At 45.4% G+C, this 24,187-nt stretch overlaps 1 protein-coding gene across 1 annotated transcript in view; it reads right to left on the bottom strand.

The window, feature by feature from the left end:
- The window catches only part of LOC311250157 (scavenger receptor cysteine-rich type 1 protein M160-like), a 32,177-nt gene that overhangs the window by 7,956 nt on the left and 34 nt on the right, over positions 1–24,187 (bottom strand). Inside the window, exons 2-14 of the mRNA XM_084341731.1 lie at positions 22,488–22,613; positions 21,530–21,544; positions 20,271–20,420; positions 13,432–13,551; positions 12,986–13,150; positions 12,399–12,545; positions 11,659–11,940; positions 9,942–10,223; positions 8,225–8,506; positions 6,508–6,789; positions 4,791–5,072; positions 3,074–3,355; positions 1,356–1,637 (exon numbers count right to left, since the gene is read on the bottom strand). Of these exons, the coding sequence (XP_084197857.1) occupies positions 1,356–1,637; positions 3,074–3,355; positions 4,791–5,072; positions 6,508–6,789; positions 8,225–8,506; positions 9,942–10,223; positions 11,659–11,940; positions 12,399–12,545; positions 12,986–13,150; positions 13,432–13,551; positions 20,271–20,420; positions 21,530–21,544; positions 22,488–22,530 (2,614 nt within the window). The 5' untranslated portion in view covers positions 22,531–22,613. The remainder of the gene's footprint in view (positions 1–1,355; positions 1,638–3,073; positions 3,356–4,790; positions 5,073–6,507; positions 6,790–8,224; positions 8,507–9,941; positions 10,224–11,658; positions 11,941–12,398; positions 12,546–12,985; positions 13,151–13,431; positions 13,552–20,270; positions 20,421–21,529; positions 21,545–22,487; positions 22,614–24,187) is intronic.

Raw genomic sequence — 24,187 nt, 5'->3', positions numbered from 1 at the left:
GCTCCTCTTCTGCCTGAGCAGGTGGGTCCAACAGCTGTGCCAGGTGAGCAGCCTTTAAATTATTCACCGCATAGCTGAAAAGTTTTGTGTCTTCATCAGAACCAGGGGAATGTTCCAGTTTGTCAGCGAAAATAAACGTGTTACTGTAACCCCCAGATTCCCTCAGGAACGAACGGCCGCAATCAGCTGAATGCGGTCGCTCTCGACAACACTGGTTTTTCCACCGGCTGCACCACGGTGAGTTTCATTAGCGTCTCAGAAGCAGCTCTCTGCTCAGCTCAGTGGAGGATACACACCGAGTCTATTTTCAACTGAAGCAGATCAATCGGCACACAGCAGATCGAGCCAGACAGGAAGTCAGACAGCGAAGCGGCATAGTGCATCTGCTCAACTTTCAAATACAATACTGTGTGCCGACTCGGAATCTACAGCGCAACAAAGTCGGAAATGAATTTGCTATGAGCACACTTAAACAAATAATGAAACGATTTAACTCCGTAGCTACTCAACGACAGGAGAAGCACAAAAATCAAGGAGAAACGATGAAAGAAACACAATCTAAGCGAGTCAACAACATCAGACGGACATGGCGCTTCTGAAACGCTCCCAGTGGGATATGAAGTCACGTGGAGGACGCAACAAAACAGCGTCGGACACGTCAGCTAACAGAGACGTGCCCGGTGGAATCAAGGGGTAAAAGCGTCAACAAAATGGTGTCAGTTGGTAACATGGACTTTCATCCACAGTCACCTGACCTCGACCCCACTCAACATTTATGGGGGCACTTGAAGACTGAGAAAGACAAATATTCTGTGACATCACAAGAAGCTTTGTGTAACACTGTGGAATCATGCTGGGATAAAATGAGTCCGCAGGTTTTACATTCACTCGTGGAGTCCATGCGGCTCGAGTGCATGCTGTCATTAAAGACCAAAAGACAAAAACATTCCCAAATCATCAGAAAGTTACTTTGTGGTCACTCTGCGCTGACACTCTGGAGCACCAGGACCACCAAGTCCCATTCTGACATTTTGGGACCCCAGTAACCCGTTCGAAGGTGTGCCAGGTGTCAAAGTATCAGGAATTGACCCTTACGTTTTGACATGTGGCATACCTTTGAATAGAGTAGCCAGCCTTCCCAACTGGACCGCACACTGCTTCAGACGTTGACAGGTGGGAACGTTTTTGCCGTTTGTCATTTTGAGATTGATTTAGATCCAATTTGTCCCGTTGCTGAGCCGACCTCTGGGTCTCAACACTTGAATAAGAACATGTTAACTCAGAACATGTCACAGTAAATTTATACTAAGAAACTGGAAGGTCGTTGCCATAGGTTATGTTCCTGGTAGGCTTACCTGAGCAGGTGATCTTTATGATGGAAGAAGAGGAACCTGATGACAAACACTCCCTCAGAGCAGATCCAGACTCCACACAGCCAGGACTGATCTCCCATGCAGCTCTGTTGGAGGACTCATTTCTCAGCCCTGTTGAAGCAGCAGATCCACAGTCCAGCTCTGTACACATGACATCTGCTGACGTCAGAGTCCAGTTTGAGCCAAATACTGGTCTCCATTCTCCTCGTTTCACCTCCAGAGTTCCTGCACAGTGGCTGGATCCTCCCACCAACCTGACACGCTCTGAACAGAAACAAGAGAGTCATCAGTAAAAGAATAAAGGGAGTTTTATTAGAAGCGAAAGGAACCAAATCAAAGCTGCAGCTCCTCTTCTGCCTGAGCAGGTGGGTCCAACAGCTGTGCCAGGTGAGCAGCCTTTAAATTATTCACCGCATAGCTGAAAAGTTTTGTGTCTTCATCAGAACCAGGGGAATGTTCCAGTTTGTCAGCGAAAATAAACGTGTTACTGTAACCCCCAGATTCCCTCAGGAACGAACGGCCGCAATCAGCTGAATGCGGTCGCTCTCGACAACACTGGTTTTTCCACCGGCTGCACCACGGTGAGTTTCATTAGCGTCTCAGAAGCAGCTCTCTGCTCAGCTCAGTGGAGGATACACACCGAGTCTATTTTCAACTGAAGCAGATCAATCGGCACACAGCAGATCGAGCCAGACAGGAAGTCAGACAGCGAAGCGGCATAGTGCATCTGCTCAACTTTCAAATACAATACTGTGTGCCGACTCGGAATCTACAGCGCAACAAAGTCGGAAATGAATTTGCTATGAGCACACTTAAACAAATAATGAAACGATTTAACTCCGTAGCTACTCAACGACAGGAGAAGCACAAAAATCAAGGAGAAACGATGAAAGAAACACAATCTAAGCGAGTCAACAACATCAGACGGACATGGCGCTTCTGAAACGCTCCCAGTGGGATATGAAGTCACGTGGAGGACGCAACAAAACAGCGTCGGACACGTCAGCTAACAGAGACGTGCCCGGTGGAATCAAGGGGTAAAAGCGTCAACAAAATGGTGTCAGTTGGTAACATGGACTTTCATCCACAGTCACCTGACCTCGACCCCACTCAACATTTATGGGGGCACTTGAAGACTGAGAAAGACAAATATTCTGTGACATCACAAGAAGCTTTGTGTAACACTGTGGAATCATGCTGGGATAAAATGAGTCCGCAGGTTTTACATTCACTCGTGGAGTCCATGCGGCTCGAGTGCATGCTGTCATTAAAGACCAAATGACAAAAACATTCCCAAATCATCAGAAAGTTACTTTGTGGTCACTCTGCGCTGACACTCTGGAGCACCAGGACCACCAAGTCCCATTCTGACATTTTGGGACCCCAGTAACCCGTTCGAAGGTGTGCCAGGTGTCAAAGTATCAGGAATTGACCCTTACGTTTTGACATGTGGCATACCTTTGAATAGAGTAGCAAAGCCTTCCCAACTGGACCGCACACTGCTTCAGACGTTGACAGGTGGGAACGTTTTTGCCGTTTGTCATTTTGAGATTGATTTAGATCCAATTTGTCCCGTTGCTGAGCCGACCTCTGGGTCTCAACACTTGAATAAGAACATGTTAACTCAGAACATGTCACAGTAAATTTATACTAAGAAACTGGAAGGTCATTGCCATAGATTATGTTCCTGGTAGGCTTACCTGAGCAGGTGATCTTTATGATGGAAGAAGAGGAACCTGATGACAAACACTCCCTCAGAGCAGATCCAGACTCCACACAGCCAGGACTGATCTCCCATGCAGCTCTGTTGGAGGACTCATTTCTCAGCCCTGTTGAAGCAGCAGATCCACAGTCCAGCTCTGTACACATGACATCTGCTGACGTCAGAGTCCAGTTTGAGCCAAATACTGGTCTCCATTCTCCTCGTTTCACCTCCAGAGTTCCTGCACAGTGGCTGGATCCTCCCACCAACCTGACACGCTCTGAACAGAAACAAGAGAGTCATCAGTAAAAGAATAAAGGGAGTTTTATTAGAAGCGAGAGGAACCAAATCAAAGCTGCAGCTCCTCTTCTGCCTGAGCAGGTGGGTCCAACAGCTGTGCCAGGTGAGCAGCCTTTAAATTATTCACCGCATAGCTGAAAAGTTTTGTGTCTTCATCAGAACCAGGGGAATATTCCAGTTTGTCAGCAAAAATAAACGTGTTACTGTAACCCCCAGATTCCCACAGGAACGAACGGCCGCAATCAGCTGAATGCGGTCGCTCTCGACAACACTGGTTTTTCCACCGGCTGCACCACGGTGAGTTTCATTAGCGTCTCAGAAGCAGCTCTCTGCTCAGCTCAGTGGAGGATACACACCGAGTCTATTTTCAACTGAAGCAGATCAATCGGCACACAGCAGATCGAGCCAGACAGGAAGTCAGACAGCGAAGCGGCATAGTGCATCTGCTCAACTTTCAAATACAATACTGTGTGCCGACTCGGAATCTACAGCGCAACAAAGTCGGAAATGAATTTGCTATGAGCACACTTAAACAAATAATGAAACGATTTAACTCCGTAGCTACTCAACGACAGGAGAAGCACAAAAATCAAGGAGAAACGATGAAAGAAACACAATCTAAGCGAGTCAACAACATCAGACGGACATGGCGCTTCTGAAACGCTCCCAGTGGGATATGAAGTCACGTGGAGGACGCAACAAAACAGCGTCGGACACGTCAGCTAACAGAGACGTGCCCGGTGGAATCAAGGGGTAAAAGCGTCAACAAAATGGTGTCAGTTGGTAACATGGACTTTCATCCACAGTCACCTGACCTCGACCCCACTCAACATTTATGGGGGCACTTGAAGACTGAGAAAGACAAATATTCTGTGACATCACAAGAAGCTTTGTGTAACACTGTGGAATCATGCTGGGATAAAATGAGTCCGCAGGTTTTACATTCACTCGTGGAGTCCATGCGGCTCGAGTGCATGCTGTCATTAAAGACCAAAAGACAAAAACATTCCCAAATCATCAGAAAGTTACTTTGTGGTCACTCTGCGCTGACACTCTGGAGCACCAGGACCACCAAGTCCCATTCTGACATTTTGGGACCCCAGTAACCCGTTCGAAGGTGTGCCAGGTGTCAAAGTATCAGGAATTGACCCTTACGTTTTGACATGTGGCATACCTTTGAATAGAGTAGCCAGCCTTCCCAACTGGACCGCACACTGCTTCAGACGTTGACAGGTGGGAACGTTTTTGCCGTTTGTCATTTTGAGATTGATTTAGATCCAATTTGTCCCGTTGCTGAGCCGACCTCTGGGTCTCAACACTTGAATAAGAACATGTTAACTCAGAACATGTCACAGTAAATTTATACTAAGAAACTGGAAGGTCGTTGCCATAGATTATGTTCCTGGTAGGCTTACCTGAGCAGGTGATCTTTATGATGGAAGAAGAGGAACCTGATGACAAACACTCCCTCAGAGCAGATCCAGACTCCACACAGCCAGGACTGATCTCCCATGCAGCTCTGTTGGAGGACTCATTTCTCAGCCCTGTTGAAGCAGCAGATCCACAGTCCAGCTCTGTACACATGACATCTGCTGACGTCAGAGTCCAGTTTGAGCCAAATACTGGTCTCCATTCTCCTCGTTTCACCTCCAGAGTTCCTGCACAGTGGCTGGATCCTCCCACCAACCTGACACGCTCTGAACAGAAACAACAGAGTCATCAGTAAAAGAATAAAGGGAGTTTTATTAGAGGCGAGAGGAACCAAATCAAAGCTGCAGCTCCTCTTCTGCCTGAGCAGGTGGGTCCAACAGCTGTGCCAGGTGAGCAGCCTTTAAATTATTCACCGCATAGCTGAAAAGTTTTGTGTCTTCATCAGAACCAGGGGAATGTTCCAGTTTGTCAGCGAAAATAAACGTGTTACTGTAACCCCCAGATTCCCTCAGGAACGAACGGCTGCAATCAGCTGAATGCGGTCGCTCTCGACAACACTGGTTTTTCCACCGGCTGCACCACGGTGAGTTTCATTAGCGTCTCAGAAGCAGCTCTCTGCTCAGCTCAGTGGAGGATACACACCGAGTCTATTTTCAACTGAAGCAGATCAATCGGCACACAGCAAATCGAGCCAGACAGGAAGTCAGACAGCGAAGCGGCATAGTGCATCTGCTCAACTTTCAAATACAATACTGTGTGCCGACTCGGAATCTACAGCGCAACAAAGTCGGAAATGAATTTGCTATGAGCACACTTAAACAAATAATGAAACGATTTAACTCCGTAGCTACTCAACGACAGGAGAAGCACAAAAATCAAGGAGAAACGATGAAAGAAACACAATCTAAGCGAGTCAACAACATCAGACGGACATGGCGCTTCTGAAACGCTCCCAGTGGGATATGAAGTCACGTGGAGGACGCAACAAAACAGCGTCAGACACGTCAGCTAACAGAGACGTGCCCGGTGGAATCAAGGGGTAAAAGCGTCAACAAAATGGTGTCAGTTGGTAACATGGACTTTCATCCACAGTCACCTGACCTCGACCCCACTCAACATTTATGGGGGCACTTGAAGACTGAGAAAGACAAATATTCTGTGACATCACAAGAAGCTTTGTGTAACACTGTGGAATCATGCTGGGATAAAATGAGTCCGCAGGTTTTACATTCACTCGTGGAGTCCATGCGGCTCGAGTGCATGCTGTCATTAAAGACCAAATGACAAAAACATTCCCAAATCATCAGAAAGTTACTTTGTGGTCACTCTGCGCTGACACTCTGGAGCACCAGGACCACCAAGTCCCATTCTGACATTTTGGGACCCCAGTAACCCGTTCGAAGGTGTGCCAGGTGTCAAAGTATCAGGAATTGACCCTTACGTTTTGACATGTGGCATACCTTTGAATAGAGTAGCCAGCCTTCCCAACTGGACCGCACACTGCTTCAGACGTTGACAGGTGGGAACGTTTTTGCCGTTTGTCATTTTGAGATTGATTTAGATCCAATTTGTCCCGTTGCTGAGCCGACCTCTGGGTCTCAACACTTGAATAAGAACATGTTAACTCAGAACATGTCACAGTAAATTTATACTAAGAAACTGGAAGGTCGTTGCCATAGGTTATTTTCCTGGTAGGCTTACCTGAGCAGGTGATCTTTATGATGGAAGAAGAGGAACCTGATGACAAACACTCCCTCAGAGCAGATCCAGACTCCACACAGCCAGGACTGATCTCCCATGCAGCTCTGTTGGAGGACTCATTTCTCAGCCCTGTTGAAGCAGCAGATCCACAGTCCAGCTCTGTACACATGACATCTGCTGACGTCAGAGTCCAGTTTGAGCCAAATACTGGTCTCCATTCTCCTCGTTTCACCTCCAGAGTTCCTGCACAGTGGCTGGATCCTCCCACCAACCTGACACGCTCTGAACAGAAACAACAGAGTCATCAGTAAAAGAATAAAGGGAGTTTTATTAGAAGCGAGAGGAACCAAATCAAAGCTGCAGCTCCTCTTCTGCCTGAGCAGGTGGGTCCAACAGCTGTGCCAGGTGAGCAGCCTTTAAATTATTCACCGCATAGCTGAAAAGTTTTGTGTCTTCATCAGAACCAGGGGAATGTTCCAGTTTGTCAGCGAAAATAAACGTGTTACTGTAACCCCCAGATTCCCTCAGGAACGAACGGCCGCAATCAGCTGAATGCGGTCGCTCTCGACAACACTGGTTTTTCCACCGGCTGCACCACGGTGAGTTTCATTAGCGTCTCAGAAGCAGCTCTCTGCTCAGCTCAGTGGAGGATACACACCGAGTCTATTTTCAACTGAAGCAGATCAATCGGCACACAGCAGATCGAGCCAGACAGGAAGTCAGACAGCGAAGCGGCATAGTGCATCTGCTCAACTTTCAAATACAATACTGTGTGCCGACTCGGAATCTACAGCGCAACAAAGTCGGAAATGAATTTGCTATGAGCACACTTAAACAAATAATGAAACGATTTAACTCCGTAGCTACTCAACGACAGGAGAAGCACAAAAATCAAGGAGAAACGATGAAAGAAACACAATCTAAGCGAGTCAACAACATCAGACGGACATGGCGCTTCTGAAACGCTCCCAGTGGGATATGAAGTCACGTGGAGGACGCAACAAAACAGCGTCGGACACGTCAGCTAACAGAGACGTGCCCGGTGGAATCAAGGGGTAAAAGCGTCAACAAAATGGTGTCAGTTGGTAACATGGACTTTCATCCACAGTCACCTGACCTTGACCCCACTCAACATTTATGGGGGCACTTGAAGACTGAGAAAGACAAATATTCTGTGACATCACAAGAAGCTTTGTGTAACACTGTGGAATCATGCTGGGATAAAATGAGTCCGCAGGTTTTACATTCACTCGTGGAGTCCATGCGGCTCGAGTGCATGCTGTCATTAAAGACCAAATGACAAAAACATTCCCAAATCATCAGAAAGTTACTTTGTGGTCACTCTGCGCTGACACTCTGGAGCACCAGGACCACCAAGTCCCATTCTGACATTTTGGGACCCCAGTAACCCGTTCGAAGGTGTGCCAGGTGTCAAAGTATCAGGAATTGACCCTTACGTTTTGACATGTGGCATACCTTTGAATAGAGTAGCCAGCCTTCCCAACTGGACCGCACACTGCTTCAGACGTTGACAGGTGGGAACGTTTTTGCCGTTTGTCATTTTGAGATTGATTTAGATCCAATTTGTCCCGTTGCTGAGCCGACCTCTGGGTCTCAACACTTGAATAAGAACATGTTAACTCAGAACATGTCACAGTAAATTTATACTAAGAAACTGGAAGGTCATTGCCATAGGTTATTTTCCTGGTAGGCTTACCTGAGCAGGTGATCTTTATGATGGAAGAAGAGGAACCTGATGACAAACACTCCCTCAGAGCAGATCCAGACTCCACACAGCCAGGACTGATCTCCCATGCAGCTCTGTTGGAGGACTCATTTCTCAGCCCTGTTGAAGCAGCAGATCCACAGTCCAGCTCTGGACACATGACATCTGCTGACGTCAGAGTCCAGTTTGAGCCAAATACTGGTCTCCATTCTCCTCGTTTCACCTCCAGAGTTCCTGCACAGTGGCTGGATCCTCCCACCAACCTGACACGCTCTGAACAGAAACAAGAGAGTCATCAGTAAAAGAATAAAGGGAGTTTTATTAGAAGCGAAAGGAACCAAATCAAAGCTGCAGCTCCTCTTCTGCCTGAGCAGGTGGGTCCAACAGCTGTGCCAGGTGAGCAGCCTTTAAATTATTCACCGCATAGCTGAAAAGTTTTGTGTCTTCATCAGAACCAGGGGAATGTTCCAGTTTGTCAGCGAAAATAAACGTGTTACTGTTACCCCCAGATTCCCTCAGGAACGAACGGCCGCAATCAGCTGAATGCGGTCGCTCTCGACAACACTGGTTTTTCCACCGGCTGCACCACGGTGAGTTTCATTAGCGTCTCAGAAGCAGCTCTCTGCTCAGCTCAGTGGAGGATACACACCGAGTCTATTTTCAACTGAAGCAGATCAATCGGCACACAGCAGATCGAGCCAGACAGGAAGTCAGACAGCGAAGCGGCATAGTGCATCTGCTCAACTTTCAAATACAATACTGTGTGCCGACTCGGAATCTACAGCGCAACAAAGTCGGAAATGAATTTGCTATGAGCACACTTAAACAAATAATGAAACGATTTAACTCCGTAGCTACTCAACGACAGGAGAAGCACAAAAATCAAGGAGAAACGATGAAAGAAACACAATCTAAGCGAGTCAACAACATCAGACGGACATGGCGCTTCTGAAACGCTCCCAGTGGGATATGAAGTCACGTGGAGGACGCAACAAAACAGCGTCGGACACGTCAGCTAACAGAGACGTGCCCGGTGGAATCAAGGGGTAAAAGCGTCAACAAAATGGTGTCAGTTGGTAACATGGACTTTCATCCACAGTCACCTGACCTCGACCCCACTCAACATTTATGGGGGCACTTGAAGACTGAGAAAGACAAATATTCTGTGACATCACAAGAAGCTTTGTGTAACACTGTGGAATCATGCTGGGATAAAATGAGTCCGCAGGTTTTACATTCACTCGTGGAGTCCATGCGGCTCGAGTGCATGCTGTCATTAAAGACCAAATGACAAAAACATTCCCAAATCATCAGAAAGTTACTTTGTGGTCACTCTGCGCTGACACTCTGGAGCACCAGGACCACCAAGTCCCATTCTGACATTTTGGGACCCCAGTAACCCGTTCGAAGGTGTGCCAGGTGTCAAAGTATCAGGAATTGACCCTTACGTTTTGACATGTGGCATACCTTTGAATAGAGTAGCCAGCCTTCCCAACTGGACCGCACACTGCTTCAGACGTTGACAGGTGGGAACGTTTTTGCCGTTTGTCATTTTGAGATTGATTTAGATCCAATTTGTCCCGTTGCTGAGCCGACCTCTGGGTCTCAACACTTGAATAAGAACATGTCAACTCAGAACATGTCACAGTAAATTTATACTAAGAAACTGGAAGGTCATTGCCATAGGTTATTTTCCTGGTAGGCTTACCTGAGCAGGTGATCTTTATGATGGAAGAAGAGGAACCTGATGACAAACACTCCCTCAGAGCAGATCCAGACTCCACACAGCCAGGACTGATCTCCCATGCAGCTCTGTTGGAGGACTCATTTCTCAGCCCTGTTGAAGCAGCAGATCCACAGTCCAGCTCTGTACACATGACATCTGCTGACGTCAGAGTCCAGTTTGAGCCAAATACTGGTCTCCATTCTCCTCGTTTCACCTCCAGAGTTCCTGCACAGTGGCTGGATCCTCCCACCAACCTGACACGCTCTGAACAGAAACAAGAGAGTCATCAGTAAAAGAATAAAGGGAGTTTTATTAGAAGCGAAAGGAACCAAATCAAAGCTGCAGCTCCTCTTCTGCCTGAGCAGGTGGGTCCAACAGCTGTGCCAGGTGAGCAGCCTTTAAATTATTCACCGCATAGCTGAAAAGTTTTGTGTCTTCATCAGAACCAGGGGAATGTTCCAGTTTGTCAGCGAAAATAAACGTGTTACTGTAACCCCCAGATTCCCTCAGGAACGAACGGCCGCAATCAGCTGAATGCGGTCGCTCTCGACAACACTGGTTTTTCCACCGGCTGCACCACGGTGAGTTTCATTAGCGTCTCAGAAGCAGCTCTCTGCTCAGCTCAGTGGAGGATACACACCGAGTCTATTTTCAACTGAAGCAGATCAATCGGCACACAGCAGATCGAGCCAGACAGGAAGTCAGACAGCGAAGCGGCATAGTGCATCTGCTCAACTTTCAAATACAATACTGTGTGCCGACTCGGAATCTACAGCGCAACAAAGTCGGAAATGAATTTGCTATGAGCACACTTAAACAAATAATGAAACGATTTAACTCCGTAGCTACTCAACGACAGGAGAAGCACAAAAATCAAGGAGAAACGATGAAAGAAACACAATCTAAGCGAGTCAACAACATCAGACGGACATGGCGCTTCTGAAACGCTCCCAGTGGGATATGAAGTCACGTGGAGGACGCAACAAAACAGCGTCGGACACGTCAGCTAACAGAGACGTGCCCGGTGGAATCAAGGGGTAAAAGCGTCAACAAAATGGTGTCAGTTGGTAACATGGACTTTCATCCACAGTCACCTGACCTCGACCCCACTCAACATTTATGGGGGCACTTGAAGACTGAGAAAGACAAATATTCTGTGACATCACAAGAAGCTTTGTGTAACACTGTGGAATCATGCTGGGATAAAATGAGTCCGCAGGTTTTACATTCACTCGTGGAGTCCATGCGGCTCGAGTGCATGCTGTCATTAAAGACCAAAAGACAAAAACATTCCCAAATCATCAGAAAGTTACTTTGTGGTCACTCTGCGCTGACACTCTGGAGCACCAGGACCACCAAGTCCCATTCTGACATTTTGGGACCCCAGTAACCCGTTCGAAGGTGTGCCAGGTGTCAAAGTATCAGGAATTGACCCTTACGTTTTGACATGTGGCATACCTTTGAATAGAGTAGCCAGCCTTCCCAACTGGACCGCACACTGCTTCAGACGTTGACAGGTGGGAACGTTTTTGCCGTTTGTCATTTTGAGATTGATTTAGATCCAATTTGTCCCGTTGCTGAGCCGACCTCTGGGTCTCAACACTTGAATAAGAACATGTTAACTCAGAACATGTCACAGTAAATTTATACTAAGAAACTGGAAGGTCGTTGCCATAGGTTATTTTCCTGGTAGGCTTACCTGAGCAGGTGATCTTTATGATGGAAGAAGAGGAACCTGATGACAAACACTCCCTCAGAGCAGATCCAGACTCCACACAGCCAGGACTGATCTCCCATGCAGCTCTGTTGGAGGACTCATTTCTCAGCCCTGTTGAAGCAGCAGATCCACAGTCCAGCTCTGTACACATGACATCTGCTGACGTCAGAGTCCAGTTTGAGCCAAATACTGGTCTCCATTCTCCTCGTTTCACCTCCAGAGTTCCTGCACAGTGGCTGGATCCTCCCACCAACCTGACACGCTCTGAACAGAAACAACAGAGTCATCAGTAAATAATGAATGAACCAAATCAAAGCTGCAGCTCCTCTTCTACCTGAGCAGGTGAGTCCAGCATCTTTACCAGGTGCGCAGCTTTTTAATAATTCACCACACAGCTGAAAAGTGTTGCTTCTACCGCGCAGGTATCTTGAACCCATCTTGGCAAAGTTTTCACTCAATATAACCTGACAGCATGTTTAAGGTTAGGATTAGCTAGCTAACAGCCACGTCACAGTCCACAAATCAGTATGCAAATAATGGTCCATGTGTCCTGTTGTCACCCCGCAGCCAATCAGAAGACTCACAACAATATCTCACTGCTAGACTCTGAAACATGGTTTTTGATCTAACAGCTGATAAAACTGATATGTAGAGATTGATCCTAACACCAATGGATCAGTGAGGTGCTGACATGTGGTGTCACGATGATGGACTCTGTCTACCTGAGCTCTTAGTGCTGTCACAGAGGTCGATGATGAGGTTGTTGACGATGTCTCGGAGAAACAGAGAGTTGTCGACAATGTACACATGAGTTTCATTAGTACCAGAGGCGATGGACCTCAGCTCACTCTCTCTGATTTCGTTAAAACCTGAAAGAAAAATGTAGTTTAAATGAGACCAAAACAAAGAAACCTTTTTGTGTGGCAAACTATCCAAATGATGGTTTCCAGATGTCAAACCTCAACCTTTGACTGATGGTTGTTCATTTTTAATCTCATTTATTATAAATCATATCTACTTTACATTACTGTCGGCTATCTGCTGAAGCCAACCAATACTTTCAGCTTCACGTTCCTCCTCCTGGGCAGCTGTTGGTCGACTATTCAAGTCAATTTTCAGAGACTTGAAAAGACTTGAAACATGGTGACTTCATTTTCATTAAACATTAACTGATATAAAAGACAAATGCAGTGATTTGTGCATCATGAGGGGCAAACTTGAAATAGAGAGCTTTTAGATCTTATCTTCACTTTCCAGACTTTTCTGAGGCTCAGCTGCTTTCTCCCTGTTCAAACTGGAAGTCACTCACCAACAGTGTAGACTTCGATGCCGGCGTCCTTCAGCTCTTGTGATGGAGAATCCACGTCGTCATTTGATACTCCGTCAGTGATTAAGACAACAATTTTTTCAGAGTCTGATCGCATTCCCACATTTGGTTGAAAGATGTTTTGGAGGATGTAGTTCAGAGCAAGTCCTGTGTGACAGAAAAAAGACGGCTGAAAAGAAGAGTTGAGACGTTGGGGTAATTATTTCTAGTGCTCTGTCGAGGGAGGGAATCTATTCATCCCTGCTCTCTATATACTGTTCAATATAAACCATGAACAGGATTATAAACACTGAATCCTCGAGGTGAATCTTTTTGTACAAATCACTGAATAATAACTTTCTAATAGTTTCTTCCAGTGATGGCCTCGATGCAACCAGAGCCTCTGTTCCCAAAGTCCCTCAGGGTGTGACCACATCAATATAAATCACCTGTATTGGTTAATGAACGTAGCTGTTGTATCCTGGATGCGTCTCTCAGCAGGGCTTGTTTGTTCTGGTGGGTGTTCAGGTTCCAGTGTGTCGTTGGCTTTATACTGTACTGAACCAGAGCTGCAGAAAACACAGAGCAAAGTGTGAAACAACAAGGACACACTGACCCAAAATGAAGGTGATGATGTTGTAGCGTCTCACAATAATGAAGCTACTACAGGTTATCCAGGTTTATTGCTTCAGTCACACACAGGCTACTGTCAGCTGTAGACAGCACACAGCTCAACGTCTGGTTACTGTAACGACACACATTAACAGTTAGCCTCGATTCCCTCGCACGTAGACTGACACACGTTCATCATCAAGCCGGACGAGATAACAACCCAACTCTCTAACTCTCGGTCAGTCACAGGCACGTTATCTTTCCTACATCCTGTCTGTTAGGTAACGATGTGACTGACGGGCTTCAGGCCTCCAGGAATCTCACATTACGCCCTGGCTTTTCTCTGACACCTTCAACAGCCGTGACTCCATGAAGCATTTTGAAGAACATCGCATTAGAAATTTAATGGAAACGGTCAAATTAGAAAAAACTTCCACCGATTCGCAAAAATGTTTGAACGCTCGCTTGAGGTGGTTTTTGTCTTTTGCAAATCAGAGTTGATGCACAAAATGTTTGATGGAAGCAGATTTGCAGAATGAACTCGTACGACGTAGCGAACATTAACTCACATGATGATCAGCTGTTCCATGTTTCACATCCACGCCTGACCTAACCTACACCGCGTCATCCTCTGATGAAGTTACGCTTCATGTAGCCGAGTTCACTCACTGAAAACAGTTCATGGAAACAACAGATTCACATTTTGTATTTGTATTTATTTTGGTGACATTTGATGGACACATGGCTGCTGAACTGAGGAAACTTGGTAACTCAGAACTGCATTAGAGTCCTTTAACTGAACGTAGCTCAGCACAGTAACCTGTGGCATAACCATTAAAACAGCATGTCTCTCAGTCCGTTGCTATATTCTTTACAAGAAGACACAGTGATGTTAATTAAACCAATTTAGAGTCAGTGAACACAGTAATTAATTAAAGATGTGTTCGAGTCTCTCTAACAATAATATAATATTGTTTTAATTACAGTATCAGGGATGCACGATGTGGATGTTTTTCAGCCGATACGATAACCGATAATTACCTGACTCATATAACCGATAATAGAAACCAACATTTTTATGTTCTAAGAATAAATTGCTAACCTGTAGTTTATGCACCTGAGTGTGAGGAAGGCTCAGATGAAGTGAGCAAACATGGTTAACTTGATATTCCAGCTGTGATCAGACTTTTTCCTGTAAAACCCTCCAGTGACGACATGTGTGGCTCCACACAGCTGCAGCAGTTTGACGTTATGAGCGTGACATCAGCGTGTTTGTTGTTTCTTCTTCTCTGTGTTTATTGGCCGCTCGCAACAACAACTGTAAAGGTGCATACCGCCAACTGCTGTTAAAGATGCTGCACTTGTTAAGTCAGCAAAAGCTATTTGGCTTTTTACTATCGGCTACAATTTCTTTATCTGCTGATTACAGATAATTTAAATGTTCCATCATTGGGCCGATAATTTGTCTGTTCGTCTCATCTTGTGTGTTTAGGTCGTGATGATCGTTTTGTTTTAATGTTACTGTGTATGTAATATTTAAAAAGCCTTGATAAAAGCAATACAAACTGTGCAGTGTCGTGCAGAAACCTTTCTCACATGAGAAACTTTTCATGCTTTATATTTTCTACATTTTGAACACAGGACCTGTATTTGATTATTTTCACATTCAGGAGTCAGGAGAGGCAAACCAGGCAAATGTTTGGGAAAGAGTTTTGTGAAAATGGCCCCTGATGAACTCATATCAGCACATTTTACAGTAAGTAAGTAAGTAAGTAACGTTTATTTATATAGCACTTTTCACAGATAAAAATCACAAAGTGCTTCACAATAGAATAAAATACAACAGTAAAAACATAACAATACAATGTATAGAACAGTTAAGACATTAACTAAAAACCTGCTTAAATAAAAAAGTTTTCAACTGTTTCCTAAAAGAATCCACAGATTCGGAGCATCTTACAGAGCGAGGCAGGGCATTCCACAGTTTGGTGCCACTGCCTGAAAGGCCCGGTCACCTCTGGTCTTAAAGTGGGTGTGAGGGACCACCAACAATCTCTGACCTGACGACCTCATAGTACGGGCAGGTACATGAGGTGTAATCAGGTCAGAGATATAAGGGGGTGCTTGGCCATGAAGGGCTCTAAAAGTAAGGACCAAGATTTATAAATTTATTCTAAAATGGACTGGTAACCAATGCAGGGAAGCTAAAACAGGGGTGATGTGTGCTCTTTTGTGAGTGTGAGTTAAAAGCCGTGCAGCTGCATTCTGTACAGTCTGGAGACGGTTGAGCTCTTTTTAGTTTAAGCAGGTAAAAAGGCTATTACAGCAGTCAAGACGAGAAGAGATAAAAGTGTGAATAACCATTTCAAGTTCAGCTTTTGACACCATGTCACTTAATTTTGCAATGTTCCTTAGGTGGAAAAAGCAGTTTCTGATCAATTGTCTGTAGTGCTGCTCTAGCGACATTGCAGAATCAAAAATGACACCTAAGTTTCTGAGGTTTGCCTGAACAGATGAGCCTAAAACATCGCCAATGTACTGACTGATCTGAGGGATTTTGTCATCCGGGGCAATAATCAATGTTTCTGTTTTATCAGAATTTAGCTTCAGGTAGTTGTCGTTTAACCATTTTTTGATGTTGGTCAGGCAGTCAGTTAAGGAAGACAGTTTATGCAGCTCAGTAGGTTTAAACTTACAATACAACTGAATGTCGTCAGCATAAAAATGGTAAGATACATTGTTATAAGACCTGATTATTGTTCCTAGTGGAAGAATGTACAAAAGGAATAAAATTGGCCCCAAGCCCTGGGGAACCCCACATGGGGGTTCAGTAGTATCTGACATAATCTGGTTCGCACAAACACTAGAAGTTCTACCTGACAGATATGATGAGAACCACTGTAAAACTGAACCAGACATCCCAACCAGATCATGAAGTCTTTTGATCAGAGTGTTATGATCGACGGTATCAAAGGCAGAGGACAGGTCTAGCAAAACCAGGACAGTGTATCCCCCTGAGTCGGCTGACAACAAGATGTCACTTGAAACTTTAAGTAGTGCAGTTTCAGTAGAATGCCTTTTACGGAATCCAGACTGGAATTTATCGAGGATGTCATGTTTTCTAAATGTACAGTGAGTTGTTCTGCCACCACTTTTTCTAAGATTTTTGACACAAAGGGGGGTTTAGAAATTGGCCTGTAATTTTCAGGATGTGATGGGTCCAAGCTGGGTTTTTTCAGTATTGGTTCGACAACAGCATGTTTGAAGACACAGGGAACAACTCCAGTTAAAAGAGATCAATTAAACACATCAACAATACAAGGGCCAATAGAGTTAAAAGACTTTTTAAACAGCGCTGTATGGAGGACATCTGTAGGACAGGAGGAGGGTTTCATTTTATCAAGAAGGGTAGAGACATCATGTAATGTTACTGGGTTAAATGAGGACCAAGTGTGAGGGGGTGACAACACATAGGCAGACCCATAACACGATGGTGGTGAGGTGTTTCCCCTGATATCTCTGATCTTTTCAATAAAGAAAGTGCGGAGTGCATTACTGTCTGTTTGGGAAAACACGGGAATTTGAGGGCCGGTAGGGGACACTATGGAGTGTATGGTGTCAAACAGGATTTTGGGGTTTTTCTTATTCAAAGATATTAACTGAGAGAAGTGTTGGGTTCTGGCAGTTCTTAGGGTGTCATTGAGGCTCTCAATTCCTTCAGATGAATCCTGTGAACTTCAAGTTTAGCCGATTTCCATAGGCGCTCTACCTTTCGACAGTTTCTCTGGAGAGACTTAATAGGTTCATCAATCCACGGACAATGATTTTTTAAGCGAGACATGGCTTGATTTCAAAGGTGCCACTTCGTCTATAATGTCCAGGCAATGACTGTTAAAAGCCCCTATTAAAGCATCGGCATCAGTGTATCCCACCAGGGAATATGAATAGAACAAAACAGAAAACTTCCTAACAGCATCCTCATTTATAAACCGCCTTTCTACCCTCGTTTTCGGAGGAGGGGGATCCAAGGGAAAGGCGAGGTCAAAGAAAACACAACTGTGATCACTAACACACACATCCTCTACACACACATTAGCAATATTTAAACCAAGGGAGAAGATGAGGTCCAGGGTATGGCCCTTGGTGTGTGTAGGTCCAGAGACATGCTGAGTGAAGTTGAAAGAGTCAGTTATGGACAGGAGGTTGGCAGCCATGTTGCAGCTGACCTTATCAATGTGAAGGTTAAAATCGCCAATGATTAAAGCCTTCTCCAGCTTGATTATGGAGGCTAAAAACTCTGCAAAATCATCAAGGAAGACACCTGCAGGGCCAGGGGGGTGGTAAATTAAAACACAATAAAATACATTAGTTGAACCAATCTTTATCATCTGTGACTCAAAGGAGGAGTGGGTATCTAAATTTATTTCTCTGCACAAGTATATGTCGCGATATACAGCAGCGAGCCCACCTCCACGGCGTGCCAAGCAAGGTGCACCAGTAACTGAGCAGCCGACTGGACAGAGCTCATTCAGATGGACAAATTCACCCTCACGTTGCCACGTTTCTGTAAGAAACATAAAATCCAGGGACTCTCTGGTGAAAACTTCATTGAGGATGAGAGATTTATTAGCAATGGAGCGGGCATTGAGCAAGGCTATCCGAACTGATTTTGACAGGCCAGGGTGCCTAACTGATGACTGTAGGGGAATAGACCGTAAACACCTGTTGCGAGTTTGTGATCTCTGTCTACGCCGAGTGATCGGTCGGTGGACATTGAGGACAGGCAAAGGCACAGAAGACAGATTTGCAGACCTATCAAAATAATATTGGGGGTGAGGGGGAGTCCCCCTTATGTCAAGTAGGGGGAGCTGTGGCTGTGGCAACAGGGAGGCATCATGGAAAAAAGCTGGCTGCCAGTGTTGTTGAGGCCAGCAGGGGGAGCTAATCACTGAAATGGAACTAGGGGCGTTCATGGGGACCATAGAGGAAGATTCAGGTGTGGGGGTGTGTTGTGTAAACAGTCAGTCACGAGGAGTAGGCTGAATTGCATTCTGTACATGGTATTGTAAATTAGCCTTCAATATTGAGCATCCCAGCCTGTTTGGGTGGACGCCGTCATGACTGTAAAGGGAGGGACGGTTCCAAAACAGATTAAAATTGTCAATGAAACACAAATTGGTGGCTCTGCAGGTCAGACTGAGCCAGGAGTTGAGGCTGAAGCGCTCTGCACTGCGGGATGACAGGGGCAAGGGGCCGCTGATAAAAACAGACTTCCCCAAGCATTTTAGAAGGCTAAAAAGGTCTTTAAAATCCCTTTTCATCAACTCTGACTGCCCGCGAGCGGTGTCGTTGGAACCTACGTGGATTATAATCCGGTTAACAGAGGATGGGAGTGAGTTCAGCAGGCCAGGTATTTTATCCAGGATGACTGGGACTGTGGCTCCAGGCAAGCAGTGTGTGATGGCATTGAAAAAGCGTATGTACCTGGTAATGCTGTCACCCACAATCAAAGTGGTTGGAGAGAAGAGGGAGCTGGGGGGAGACTGCGAAGGAGATGGGTCCGCCAGGTCCAGCTGGTCGGGAAGCCCGTCAGCGTGGGGAGGCGGAACAGCGGTACGAGCCGCCAGCTTTGTGCCAGATGGATCCCGGCTGGATGGTGCGCTGTCCATGTGACGGGACCCGGTGGGCGAGGGACGCCAACCGGTGGTAGTTGAACCAGTAGGAGGATCCCCCGCCAGGTCCTGTTGAGGAAGCCCACCTGAGCGGCGGAGCACGGCCTCCTTCAGAATCCTACCGGGTGGTGGAGGTTGCGGATCGCGAGGAGGGCCGCTGGATTGCCCCGTCGGTGGGATTTGTTGCTGCTCGGGGGTCGGTGGAGAGATTAGCTGCCCGCGAGATGGCGTGGTGTGGATGGCAGGCGGCTTGGATGTGTCTTCATCCAGCTGAGGAAGAGGAGGCGCAGTGGAGTCGGACGGATTGTCCAGGTTATCATCGACCAGGATGGAAAAGCGATTTGAGAGACTCAGAGGAGGAGGAGAGGGGAACTCGCCCGAGCCCTTCTTGCGGCCATGGACCACCACCTCGGTCCAGGTCGGACCGATGCCGGGGGTTGAGCAGAAGGAGGGCTGCGGGCAGGTGACGGGGTCCCACGCAACCGTATCCTGGAGCGCTGAGCTGAGGGAGGCCAACTTTTTGGACTGTTCACTCGCCAGGTCCATAAAGCTGGATAGTAGGGAGTCCTTCTTGTGAAGCTCGTCAGAGAGCCGTCTGATGTCTTCCTTCAGGTCAGCAATCTTTTTATTTGCTTTGAGCAGCAGTGAATTGTCATCTCTGTGCATCTTTGAGTGAGGGGGACAGATTAGCTGCTAAGCTAAAAACAAACAAACACAACTAAGTGTGCTGAATGCAGCCTGGCTTCTGCCAGGTCGATTACTATAAAATCCCGGGGACAGAAGGGTACGAGTCCTTGTCAGGTTAAAAATTGCAGTTAAAACCAGTCGGGAAATTAAAAGAGGAGTCTAAAATGTCCCTTTAAAATAGGTTAAAAGCCCGATTAAAAAGCGGTGTCAGGCAGTGACTAGCAGCGTTAGCTAAGTTGCGTCCCCCCAAAAAAAGACTATTTTTTTTGGTACAACTATAAACCCCACATGAGTACTAGTGTTAGAACGAACGTTACCAATCTGGACTCTGTCTGGGCCGATGTCAAAGGCGTTGACTATGTTAGTGACGAAGGACAGGACGTGTTGAAAGGACTCAGGGCTGATGCTCCCGGAGCCGTCCACCACCAGCACGATGTCAGCCTTGGCTGAGGTTTCACACTGAGCACCTGCAGGAAAACAGAGGATTGTGGGATACGTGTGAGGATCAGTGGGTCAGAGTAGACCTGCCTGTTGTTTCAGCACGTGGTGGAATAAATGTGTAACTCAGATGATCTCGGGCCACTGCTGGTCCTGTCATCTCGTAGGAGGCAGCTTCAGTGTTCAAGTGCTACAAGAAAGTGAACATTTCTCCAAATGTAGTTTTTATTTCCATTATTAAGATAATGATACATTTTTATATGATTAGTTTTTAACATTAGTGCAGATCTTTTTCACTGCTCTTAAGTAACTTATTGAAACCTTGCAGTGAACTAACACATGAAATACATTACTACTTTACTTCTTGCCAGACACCTGTCGTACCTTCCTCATATAACAAGAAATATGTGTGCACATGAGATTGTAACACTGCAACTCTAAAGATAGCTGATAAATGTTGCACTAGGCTTGCCGTAGTAGTCGTGTTCCCGGTGTTACACGGCAGTCGGGCTTACACGATTACATTACTCGCTCACCGTCGTTTTGTCGACGCTGGACGTTACCGTGACAAACTGGAGGCGTCTCCTCGGTGCAGCAGAGTCACACTTCACTTGTAGCGTGGAGAGTTTTGAGAGCTGACTGACAAGGTGGTGTTTGAGGAGCATGAAGAAACAGGAAGTCACTCACACAGTCCGGCTGTATGTGTCCGATAACAGGAAGCTGATAACTGAACTCTGTCCTTTCATTTATTCTGCCTCACCTGCAGTCATTAATGTGATACATAACTGTAGGAGATATAATATTATGTTTTCATTTTTTAATATCTCTTGTCAAAGTTCCTACTTAATGAACCTGTCGTTTTCTAAATTTCCTCTGAATTAAACGTCGGCTTAAAGCTTTCCATATAAGCAGGACCTGTTCTGGCACCTCTGTGTTTAAGGTTTGCTTGTGTTGAGAGGCAGGCTGTGGTTTGTGGTCTGTGTTAAAATAACTGCTCAGCTTCAGCAAAGATAAACCAACATTGACTTTTAGCGGCTTTAGGAAACAGGATGTGATCAGTATCTCTGGGTCAAAGTCAGACATTTTGTTGATCCATCATCTGCATTTATCTTCATGTTCCCTGTCGAGTTGTTTTTACCTTCAGCCCCGAGTCCTGAGGAGGAAATCAGACAAGAAAAATATTAAACTGAATTTTGATGGAGCTGAGCTGTGAGCTGAACAAACACTGTCAGTGAAAACACAGCCAGTCATCCTGAGGCAACACCATTTATTCATCCTTTATGACCTCATGATTTATGATTACTTATTTGAGATTGAGTGTTTTTCATTTGAAAAAGATGTGTCCTCTCTGTGATGCAAGAACGATATTTGTTTCCTGATGTCAGGTTACAGTGATTCCAGTAAGTTTTAGTGACATTTTAGCAAAGATTTTTAAAAACATTTTGATGATGATCAGTAAATGGTTAGATTATGTTGGACAGAATTATCACGACATGAAACTCTCTATTTTCACAGTGAGGTTCTGAATGCAGCACTGTGACTATAATTCAGTGTTTTCACAGTGAGGTTCTGAATGCAGCACTGTGACTATAATTCAGTGTTTTCACAGTGAGGTTCTGAATGCAGCACTGTGACTATAATTCAGTGTTTTCACAGTGAGGTTCTGAATGCAGCACTGTGACTGTAATTCAGTGTTTTCACAGTGAGGTTCTGAATGCAGCACTGTGACTATAATTCAGTATTTTCACAGTGAGGTTCTGAATGCAGCACTGTGACTATAATTCAGTGTTTTCACAGTGAGGTTCTGAATGCAGCACTGTGACTATAATTCAGTATTTTCACAGTGAGGTTCTGAATGCAGCACTGTGACTATAATTCAGTATTTTCACAGTGAGGTTCTGAATGCAGCACTGTGACTATAATTCTATAATTCAGTATTTTCACAGTGAGGTTCTGAATGCAGCACTGTGACTATAATTCTATAATTCAGTATTTTTACAGTGAGGTTCTGAATGCAGCACTGTGACTATAATTCAGTATTTTACAGTTTTGCACCTTTCACACATCACACCTGTATCATTAAGGCAGAATCCTACCTGAGCTCCACAGCATCAGCAACACCATCAGCAGGTGATCCATATCCAGGTCGACCGTCAGTCGACCAACACTCAAATAAGCCCGGCCCTGATGCAGGCAGCCTAGTTGAATGTCACTTTTGACAGCTAGAAAGAACAAAGACATTGTAACAGTGTCAACAGAGCAGAGTTTGTGTCTGACAGTCGGATGAGGTCTGCAGTGAGTCATGGACAGAATCAGAATCAGAGCCACCTGGGTGTGTCATTCCCCACCTCTCTGAAACCTTCACCAGAGGGCGTCGTCACACCCTGATTGGCTCTGAGGGGAAAGCCACAAGTTGCTCTCCCTCAGTCATCAGGAGCCAGTCTCCACACCTGCAACAGGTGATCTGAATCCACTGCTGTCAGTCCAGAGGGATTCTGACCTTCAGTTAGGATTAAGAGATATCAAGTACCACACAGTGGGACGGCTACACTTTCATAGCTCATGAGCTGAATATGTAGGAGGCTCTGGTGCTTCAATCTGATCTGATCTGATCTGATCTGAGATGATCTGAGATGATGTCAGTGTAGAAGAAGCACAATGAAATCTCTTGTTTGCAGCCAACAGGAAAAAATCAAGTTAAGTAGACAGGAGGGGGCGCTCCTACACCTCTCATGATCTGTGCACCGAGCTCCGGGCTGATGGTGTCATTTTCCAGAGAATCGATTGGTTATACCTGTTTATCTGTTTTCCAGCAGGTGAGGGGTGCAGCATGAGTTACCATGGCGATCAACCCCAGTAAGAAGTGAACCAGTAGGTCATACTGTCTCCAAAACATTAGAGGAGGTACCTGGTAGTTAACAAGACCACAGCACACATTTATAAAGTTCACTGTTCATTATTACGTCTTCATTATTTACATTACATCTTGTACCCACATTTTGTGTATCTTTGTATTCATTTTATGTATCTTCATAGTGATTTAGTGTATTTTTGTAGTTGTTTTCTGCCTCTTTGTCTCTTTGTGGTTGTTTTATGTCTCTCTGTAGTTGTTTTTTGTCTCTTTGTAGTCATTTTGTGTAACTTTGTAGTTGTCTTCTGTCTCTGTGTGCTATGCATCCTGTTGAGCAGAATGCTGCAACTCTGTTTTACTGTGAAGCTCCAGAAATGTTTGGTGGACTACGAGACTTCAGCTGACTTTATATCATCAGGAGGAGACGATGAGTGAGTTTTACTTTTCTTTCCTTTAATGCATCATGTCACTGAGGGTCCTCATTAGTATGGAAGTACACATGTGTGTTTCCTTTGCTGCCGGACTCTGCAGTTAATCTTCTTATATAAGCTCCAGTTTAATTCACTTTTCAGAGCAGCCTGTAATCCCTCCTCCTCCTGCTGACATGTTTTAATCCACAGATGATGACATCACTCTGGTACTCTCATGTCAGTCTCATCATTCAAAAGCCACAGAAACACTTACACACAGGAGGTTTATTTTTACTGATGTGATTTAAAATAAGCAGCATTTTAATGTGAATCTAATTCAAAGTATTTAATGATTGGTGCTGCAGTTCCCTGTTTGGACCGTGTGCAGAACAAACTGGCCTCCAGAGGTAAAAACAGAGTTGTGTTGTGACAGCGCCCTCTGGTGGCTCCCGCTGGTTCATCACTGTCACAGACACCCAAAACTGTCAGGACTTATATTCTATATGTGCATCATAGCTGCTTAAATGTTGTTTTC

Source organism: Pagrus pagrus, assembly GCF_965226575.1.
Source record: "Pagrus pagrus genome assembly, chromosome: 21".
Classification (NCBI taxonomy): domain Eukaryota; kingdom Metazoa; phylum Chordata; class Actinopteri; order Spariformes; family Sparidae; genus Pagrus; species Pagrus pagrus.
This window is presented reverse-complemented; position numbering and strand designations above follow the sequence as displayed.